Genomic DNA, 10,225 nt, shown 5'->3' with positions numbered 1-10,225 from the left:
AGAAATGCGTTGTAGTTGTGTTTCCTTTGCGAAGGCGTTCTTATTTAATTAATTCTTTACATGTATATATTACTTTAATTAGATAAACACTAGATACACTAGATGTTGATCAAAAATTTAAGTACTTTGCAGAAAAATCCTTCTACTCTATACTAGGGATGGTCAAGTCTCGAAATTTCGGGAAATTTTAAATCTCGAGACAAGATTTCTTTTTGATCAAGATTTTTTCAAGACAAGAATTTAAAAAAAATTTAAACGCCTGCAGAAAGTCAATGCAATGCAACACAGAAATGCGTTGTAGTTGTGTTTCCTTTGCGAAGGCGTTCTTATTTAATTAATTCTTTACATGTATATATTACTTTAATTAGATAAACACTAGATACACTAGATGTTGATCAAAAATTTAAGTACTTTGCAGAAAAATCCTTCTACTCTATACTAGGGATGGTCAAGTCTCGAAATTTCGGGAAATTTTAAATCTCGAGACAAGATTTCTTTTTGATCAAGATTTTTTCAAGACAAGAATAAAAAAAAAATTTAAACGCCTGCAGAAAGTCAATGCAATGCAACACAGAAATGCGTTGTAGTTGTGTTTCCTTTGTGAAGGCGTTCTTATTTAATTAATTCTTTACATGTATATATTACTTTAATTAGATAAACACTAGATACACTAGATACACTAGATACACTAGATGTTGATCAAAAATTTAAGTACTTTGCAGAAAAATCCTTCTACTCTATACTAGGGATGGTCAAGTCTCGAAATTTCGGGAAATTTTAAATCTCGAGACAAGATTTCTTTTTGATCAAGATTTTTTCAAGACAAGAATTTAAAAAAAATTTAAACGCCTGCAGAAAGTCAATGCAATGCAACACAGAAATGCGTTGTAGTTGTGTTTCCTTTGCGAAGGCGTTCTTATTTAATTAATTCTTTACATGTATATATTACTTTAATTATTTTATCAATTGAGAAGTTTTGTTAAGTGTAAGCAGTGTGAGGCATGTTTTACTACTATAAACAAAGCCAAAACAAGTAACTATTTTTATACAAATAATTAATATTGCTTTTATTTTATGATTTATTTTCTTTTAGGATAAGTTTAACTATCCTAACTAATATCACCATGTTTCCTAATCGTAAGCAGTTTTAATAAGTTAGGCGTAATTAATATACATTTTGTTATGCTGATGTTTTTTTATTAAAAGATTTTAAATATTCTTGCCTTTTATTATTATTTTGTATTCAAACAGTCATCTAAAAATGTTACAAAATCAGGTAAAAATTTCCAACGGTCATTTCTCGTTGTGTATGAGAAGGGAAATCCCGTCTCGATCTCGCCTCAAAATTGTATGAGAAATAAAAAATCTTGTCAGGTCTTGTCTCGTACTAAAAATCCAATCTCGTCTATCCCTACTCTATACTAATGTAAAAGGAAGCAAAACCGGGGTTTTTTTTTTTTTTAAAGAGGTTGGCGGCCTCTTTTAATCTTGCATTTGCCCGTCCACATAGACTAAGCGCCCGTGTGTGGAACGTTTACAGCAAAGCAAGGAGTGAGCCGGTACAGTACAAAGGTGAACTGTACTGATATTTTAGTGGCAGTGACCAGGATCCGAACCCACGACCAGTGCTCCCAGGTGAGATTCAACAAACTAACGCCCTGAGCTATACTCGGGATAAGGTTTGAAATGTTTGCCTTGTAACTAATCCAATATTAAAGTTTGTATTTGATTATGTTCATCAGCTTTATCCGTATTTAAGATGGGGATGTGGCCAGTGAGTGTTCAAACAAACCCAAATAAGGTTAAAAGTTTAGTGTTGGATTGGAGAAACTACCCTCTTTAAACCACTGAACTGCATAAACTGTTGCATATTTACTATTTAGTTCGGCTTCATGTTTTCCCTCATCTTATTAACAAAAAGATCATATATTATTTATAATATTTTTAACAAACACACAGTGATAAGTAACAGATAGCACAATGCCTGATTCAACTCACAAACAACCCATCCATCCCATTTACTTTCGTTCTCCATATTTTGTGGTACATTGAAAACCCATCGTGAATCACAAACTGGACCTGATTGAAGGGATTTACACCCTCAATCTTTAGAGCTATCTCCTGGCTCATGAAGCAACGCATTAGATGGCTCGGCCATAAATCTTATGTTTGGTCTACCTCACGAACAGCATTGTCAACCAAGCCCCAGCGTAGTACAGCTCGTGACATCTAAGCTGGCACTTGGCCGATCGCTACTAGTACCTATTTCAAAAACATTATGTCCCGTAATGCGGGTTGCATCAACTGTCCTCGCGACCCATACGAAGGCGCTCAAGTACATAATACAAGGGGAGTCAACCCCGTGAGGCAGCAGAAATGTTTGCAGTCCGGTCTTTTCCCTACCTCCACCCTCCTCCCGCCTAGACTGCCTGCGCTAGGCCAAGTGCCAGCTTAAATGTCACGAGCTGTAACTCCAAACTTGCCTCCCAGGTTTTAGAACATCAGGTAGTCCTTTAGCTTACAGCAGTTTTTGTCGAGTCATATTCGTAAAGAGGGCTATATTAAAGTGTGGGTTAGAGGCAATATGTTAGTGTGTGTGGAAGACAGGCAATTCCATTCTTTGTGTGGAAGTTTGTTTATGTTGATTTTGTATCCAATGCATTGGCAACTAAAACTAAAACAGTTAGAGCTATATAGTGTAATACACCATTTATAAGTGAATATCGCCCACCAAAGTGGTGTAGAGCTGTTTCCCAGCTTTTTTAGTTCCAAGCAACGTTGTGTAATGTGAGAATAAATCAATAGCTATTATGGCCGTGATAAATTTTAGAATGAAACTTGTCTCAAAATGTATGTAAATGATAATTTCCTAAGAGCCAGGTAAATAAAACAGTATAATTTGTTTACATTATTATTTATGATATAGTAAACTACCTATGAATACACTAAATAAAAATATGTGAAAGTTAGCTACTTGTTTCAATAGCACTTAGATAATATTGTAATTTCTTTACCATAGGTCAATATTCTGCTTCTTGAAATTATTGTTACATATTTCTTTTTGTTATCTCCAGAACGTCTCATAGGTAATCTTAAAAGATTTTTTTTCTTCAGTGGTTATAATGTTGGTTGGATTGAATACATAATTATTTTGAATAGGTACACAATTTAACAATATACTAGAAGGGTAAACATTGCACACAAATTAAAAACTTGTCAGAGCCGTTATAATGTTCATATAAATATCAATTCCTTTCAGAAAAATGTTCCTGTTTAGAAACTCGTCATTCTCATGAACTAAGATGGGAGTGAAATTCATTGGGGAGAAGCCAAAAGCAGGAATTCCGATTTTCCTGAGGAACCTGGCGTCGGTTCCACCAGGGCACATAATTGGCTTAACCTTCATTCCCATCTGATCAAACTGGTTTTTCAACACCATCCACCATGGATTTTCGTCATTCAACTTTGTCGCACCAATAATGTGTTTATTCAGGGGATGTTCAAGCCTCACACCTTCTCCAGCTTCTTCACAGACACTCAATAGCCACTTCTCAAACTCCTCGATGTCAGTGTCAGGATGCACTCGGCAATCAAAACTAACCCTCAACTCTGGAGGAACCACATTAGTCTGTACTCCGCCTTGCAGCATGGTCAAGTTGATGGAAGTCACCTCTCCGTGGAAAGCACGTTTTCCAAGACTTTTCATTTTAAACTCTTCTCTTTTTGCCATCACTCTGTCGATAACAACGGATATTTTCTCCCCAGCGGTGTTCTCAAGCAACAATGAGCCGTGACCAGGAGTCCCAGGACAAACGATGGTGAACGCATTCCATGTCAACTCACCGTAGAATAGAATAAAATAATGACCTGGGAAAGGCCCTCCTTCGTCTAGACCACAACCGACATTGAGCAACTTGAAAAACTCTGTTTCCACAAACTTTTTCATCCCTTTTAGCGAGCCGACTTCTTCGTCTGGAGAAAAACAGATGTGGACAGTTATCTTGGGTTGGTATCCTTGCAGGATGAGTCTACGGACAGCCTCGAGGTATTGTATACCAACACACTTCATGTCTTGAGTCCCTCGTGCGTGAATGTTACCTGCGTCGTCTTCCTCGGCAGCAAACGGCTCATGAGTCCACTTGTCGGGAAACACTGGCACCACGTCCATGTGAGAATTCAGCAGTAGAGAAGGAGACTGCGGCTCACTGCCTAGCCAGCTGGCTATCACCACCGGCTTGTCCGTATCCACCCATTCCACATGCACAAAAATACCTATGTCGTCTGCAACTCGTTTGATAAACTCAACACATTCGCTGTAATCACAATCTGGTGAGATAGATGGAATCCTCAAGTACTCTTTAAAGTTTTCAACTGCAAGTTCATCTAAAGACATTTCAGAAATTCAAAGAGTTTAAATAATACAACCTGGACTCCAGTACACTATGAAACAGTAAAATAGGAACAAACACTGTGTTATTAGCTACATGTAAATAACACACTAAATAAATGAACTCTGGATACCCTGATGAAAGGAAAACAAAGATAAGTATGTGCAAGTCATTGCACTGCAGTTTAACTGTTAAGTTTGTCAATTCTCTAAGTCTTTGGAAACATTTTAAAATACAACATATATTAGGCTGGTTTCTATTTTTTTTTACAATTTTAGTATTGGATTCCCTTTCATAAAAATTTTTCTTTCTATCATATAAAAACAAATTACTGTATAGTAATCATATAGTGATTAAATTGTTATTTAAATTTTTTTGCTTAAAGATTGAACAAATTTCAATCAATGATTTAGTCAGTAAATATCTTGGATTTGTATCATATTCTTTGGCATTGCTTTTTAACATTTAACTGTTAACAAGAAATCGTGGTAAATTTGAGTGATAAATTTCATATCAAATATTACAAACACAATTAACACATTTTACTATTGAAGTAATTTAATTTTTTACATCTTAGGTTTTAAATATTAATTAGACATTATTACATTGAAAATATATTGACAATTTAAACATTATTTCTAATACAACATTTCAGGCCCAGATCTTTTTGTCAATTAATGATAAAAAAAGTCACTATATGTATATATATATATAGACAATTATTACATTAAACTTAACAAACCATAACAAATTATTATCATCATACTTTATTTATTTAATAAATATAAAACTAGATTTATTGTTTTGTTACATAACAAATCCAGTGGCATACCAGAAAAACCTGTTGGCCTTGGGCATAAAAGCCTAGATTTACAGTTTGTTTTAAGTGGCAATGCCTTTGTTTATTGAGATCATGGCTGGGGGGAAGGGGGGAAGGTCACAACAATCAAGTCATATCAGTCTCAGTCTCACTGCAGTGAACAACTGAACTCAACTGTGATAAAGTGTTGTGATGTTAACTGTTTTGTGACTCATTGATAACTGTCAATAATATGTCATCTCTTGACGAAAAGGCTGTTGCCAAGTTTAAAGAATATTTGAAAATTCCATCAGTGCAACCAAACTGTGACTACAATGATTGTGTTAAGTTTTTAAAGAGCTACGCGGAGGAGTTGGGATTGATCTTTACGCTGGAGTGGTTGGCTGCAGACAAACCAGTGGTGATAGCCAGCTGGATAGGTAGTGAGGTAAAGTCCCCTTCTATACTACTGAGTTCTCACATGGACGTAGTGCCAGTGTTTGTTGACAAATGGACCTACGAGCCTTTCGCAGCGGAAGAGGACGATGCAGGTAACATCTACGCTCGAGGATCCCAAGACATGAAGTGTGTAGGTATACAATACCTGGAGGCTATACGTAGACTTATTCTGCAAGGATACCAACCCAAGAGAACCGTCCACATCTGCTTCACCCCAGACGAAGAAATTGGATCTCAGGGTATGAAACTTTTTGTACAAACTGATGCTTTCAAAAAGCTTAACATCGGGTGCGAACTGGACGAAGGAGTTGCTAGTCCAAACGAGGAGTATAACCTATACTATGGAGAGAGGACGTGTTATAAACTCGTTGTAATCTGCTCCGGAACTCCCGGTCACGGATCTCTCCTCCATGATAACACGGCTGGTGAAAAGATTTCAATTGTTATCAACAAATTCATGGAGAAACGATCTGAGGAAAAGCAAAAGCTTAAAGATAATCCAAATCTAACGCTAGGAGACGTAACCACCATAAATATGACCATGCTAGAAGGTGGGGTTCAAACTAATGTGGTCCCGCCAGAGTTGAGGGCAGTGTTCGATTGTAGAGTCAGTCTAAACTATGATCACGATGAGTTTGAAAAGTGGATTGACGAAGTGTGTAAACAAGCCGGCGAAGGAGTCAGAGTTGAAATACAAGACAAGAAGAAAAGAATAGAACCGACGAGGCTCTCCGATAAAAACCCTTGGTGGGTTGCGTTGAAATCTCAATTTGACCAAATGGGCGTAAAGGTGAACACTCAAATATTTCCTGCTGCTACTGACGCTAGATACATCAGGGGTCTTGGAATTCCTGCCTTTGGTTTTTCGCCGATGAATAACACACCAGTGCTCCTACACGACCACGATGAATTTTTGAACAGAAAAGTATTCCTGAATGGTATTCAAATATACGTGAAATTAATATCTGCTTTGGCTGATGTGTAATAAGTATTATTGACTCTGTACATGTTCTTAATGATATGTTTAGATATAAAAGTGTAATGAAAGCAACTGCATTGGGTATTTAATTATTTAGCACCCAAAGAAGATAATTTAATATTGTTACAAACTAAAAATTCTAAGAATCGCAAATTATAAAAATGCAACAATTTTAGCAAACATTTTTTATTTGTTATTTTCCCCCCTCAATAATGTGTAGTTTTACTCAGCCGTTCTGTTTGGTTCTAGTCAGCTGGCTTGTCTTATTAGTTTTACTGTTTGACTTGAGAAAAATTACTTTTGACAAGTTTTTGACTACAATAGTGAATTGAAAGTTATTGATTATTGTAGGCTGTATCAAATCAAATCCATACCGAGAAAAAAGCTGTACCAAACCATACCGACCTTTTCGATGCACCGTAAACCCCTAGCAACTGGTTGAAGATATATAATACATAACACATGGATTACCGTAGCCCTGAGAGTGTTAAAACTATATTTGCTTTCTGTTTAGCAAAAGCAATATAAAAATGTTAAATATCACTTACCTTACTGTTGTTAGGATTCTTTCATCAACAAAAGGAATGTTATCAAACTTCTCCGCTAGTGATTCACTGATTGTTTCTTGGAAATCAACATGAAAATGATCATCGACAGACTTAATACTTGAATCTGCAACAAATATCACATTTATTTTGCAAACTGTAAGATTTATTATTTTACAAATCTTGTAGAAAAAAAAAAAAAACTTCTGACACCGTATAGACATTGGACAATTCATATTTTTTCATCCAATATACATCTCTACAACCTGAATTATAGAATACGTGCTAATGAAGTACAATTAGCCATTTTGTTTGTTTCCAACAAAAGTGAAAGAATTATCTGGGCTGTCATATAACAGAAATTAATTACCAATGATTTTGAGGCCTAATATAACATTTTATTTTCATTTTCATCTCTTTAGCTACACAACAGTGTGCTTTAGATGCAACCCTCAAAGCTTTTGTACTATCTACATACTTCTTTTTTTTGTGAAGCTGGTGGTTTAGATTGCCTTTAAGGTGGTTAATGAAATAATTATCTTATCTTACTAATATTATAAATGTGAAAGTTTGTGTGTTTGTTTGTTAGTTTTGAAGTTCAATCACGCATTAACTACTGGACGTTTTGGGCTGAAATTTGGCATGACGAGCTCACATTCGCGATTAACATTTAGGCACATTCTTATCTCAAAAATCCTTTCGGGCTCCGCCCCAGTGGATCTGTAGTTCCCCATGTTAACCTTATGAGTATTCATATTTTAAGGGAATTAAAGAATTCTGTCAGCAACTGTTTCAACTAATACAAAAGTTGATTCTATGATCTGCAAAAGCATTAAAAGTTAAAAGATTTACCAACAGGGTGCAGCACAATATTTTATTTATTTACTAGCTGACCCGGCGAACTTCGTATCGCCTAAGTTATAGGTTTCCCCTAAGACAGACCGATGGAAAGAAAGTACCGTTACGTTTAATTTTCAAGATGATCTCGTTCGCATCGCTCAATCACGTCCTGGTTGAAGTTCGTTCGCTACGCTCACTCACCTTTGGGTTGGAGCTCGTTCGCTACGCTCACTCACCTTTAGGTTGGAGCTCGTTCGCTGCGCTCACTTGCCTTCAGGTTAGCTCGTTCGCTACGCTAACTCGCCTCCAGGTTGAAGTTCGTTCGCTACGCTCACTCACCTTTTGGTTGCAAATTAGCTGTTGTCATAAATGTAAAAGAAATAATAGTGCTGCACTCTGTTGGTAATCCTTGTAACTTTAATGCTATTGAACATCATAGAACAGAACCAACTTGTTTAATTGAAACAGCTGTTAAGATTAATTAATTCCATTTCTCATAAGGTTAACATGGGAAACTCCAGAGCCACTGGGGCGGAGCCCTTTTAAGAATTTCGAAACGGGAAATAGTTTACGTCCGATTCGCATACCTACAGAATTTACACACCAAATTTCATAACGATCGGTGAAGTTGTTCCGGAGGAGTTTGCAGACAAACACTGTGACACGAGAATTTTATATATTAGATTTATGAAAACAGTTAATTTGAACCAAGGCCCCACTAGTTTGAACTAAGCAGCAACAAAAACTTTGATACTCTATGAGAACTGTCAAAGTAGGATTGTTTACAGTTATGTTTATGTTTTTAACTTAATAAACACTTTTTGATATCTATATAAATTTGAATATTTGATTTATTTATTTTATTGATTTATTTCTATGATTTTGGTGCAGTGATAGAGCCTTATGGCAATGGTAGATGTGTTATAGCTTACTATAAATTTAAAGAAACAAATTTAATTTTCAAAAATTGTGTCCTTACCCATTACAAAGGCAAAGCTTGAGTATAACTGCAATAAGCCCTATATACTTATTTGCCAACCCCGTACGAAAGACGGGTACTCTGCTAGTAAACCATAAATTCTTTGAGACACTGATATACACTAAGGTGTGTATATGCAGGGGGTCTCATTGGACTGGTTGCAAAGTCGACAGTCATGATTGTCATTGACAATTCCTTGAGTGTGGAGGGTTTTCCTCAAATGGCCGTGTCCAGTGATAAGAGAAAGTTTCTGCTTGACCTGCCCTCTCCCCAGCTTTATCAGCGGGTCCGCGGAATTGGCTAACTCTGGAACTCGCTAACCCCATGTTAAATGCCCTATCTTCAAATTTGGTCGATGAGAGGAACTCGCTAACTTGTTCGGTTTCGGAATTGGCTAACTCCGGAACCCGCTAACCCGCTCTAGAGCCGGGTTAGCGAATTCCGTCCTCGTACGGAAGTCGCTAACTCGGTCCCTCGGCGGAACTCGCTAACTCCCAATCAGAAGCCTCGCGGGCCGTCCAATGGGAGCCAAGCACGAATATTTTTGGCCAGTGTTGCCGAAAGTGTAGTACCTATATCGTATCGGCACCATAATGTCGTATCCTACGCTTAATTAGGAGTAAGAGCAACGTAGTCGATAAAATAAATATATTTTGAAGTATGTTTAACCACAGAGAAGTTCTTATGATTATTAGGGTGGAAAATGCATTATAGTCTTACCATAGACTAACCAACACAAGTAAACTTTACATCCCATTGTAAACTTTGAAGCTCGTTTTTGGTGTCTAGTTCATGTCCGGTGACACTGATCGCTAGTGTCGACAAAATTGTGTTTCTATTATTTTATAGTTAACTTCATGATTTGTTCCTTACTGTTTGGTTATATAACTAGGGGACGTGTTATTAGTTGTGATTATAGAACGTTTTATTTGGTTAAACGAGGTTTTAAATTACTGAAAACGAGAAACAATTGTAAACCAAACACAACCTCTAAAGACAGTACACCGGACAGAACTAACAATACAACTGTCTTCAGATCATCCATAAGGATGAGAAATGTACTAATATAAGGGAGTATGTTTTATATGTGGGTTTCTTACTTAAATAGTAGCTTATTGGTATGAAAAAGATAAAAATGCACATTTAATTTGGATCTATTACATGTTATGAAATATCTATTTTCGTAGTCCGCCATTTGTTTCTTTTATTCGAATAAATACCATTTTGTGAACTTCT

At 36.4% G+C, this 10,225-nt stretch overlaps 1 protein-coding gene across 1 annotated transcript; it reads left to right on the top strand.

The window, feature by feature from the left end:
• Positions 1–5,327: 5,327 nt before the first annotated feature.
• On the top strand, positions 5,328–6,805 carry LOC128988880 (aminoacylase-1-like). The gene has a single exon (XM_054410624.1). It carries the CDS (start codon positions 5,441–5,443, stop codon positions 6,629–6,631), a length of 1,191 nt encoding a protein of 396 aa, XP_054266599.1. The 5' UTR covers positions 5,328–5,440; the 3' UTR covers positions 6,632–6,805.
• Positions 6,806–10,225: the final 3,420 nt, after the last annotated feature.

The sequence above is a fragment of the Macrosteles quadrilineatus genome, unplaced genomic scaffold (genome assembly GCF_028750875.1).
Source record: "Macrosteles quadrilineatus isolate MER2022 unplaced genomic scaffold, UCM_ALF_1.0 Scaffold_3__2_contigs__length_128488019, whole genome shotgun sequence".
NCBI classification, from domain to species: domain Eukaryota; kingdom Metazoa; phylum Arthropoda; class Insecta; order Hemiptera; family Cicadellidae; genus Macrosteles; species Macrosteles quadrilineatus.
The sequence above is the reverse complement of the archived record's forward strand: the minus strand, read 5'-3'. Positions and strand labels throughout refer to the sequence as shown.

Bases quoted from the DNA above. Each gene is read 5' to 3' on its own strand.
- LOC128988880 (XM_054410624.1), top strand. From the start codon at position 5,441: ATGTCATCTCTTGACGAAAAGGCTGTTGCCAAGTTTAAAGAATATTTG.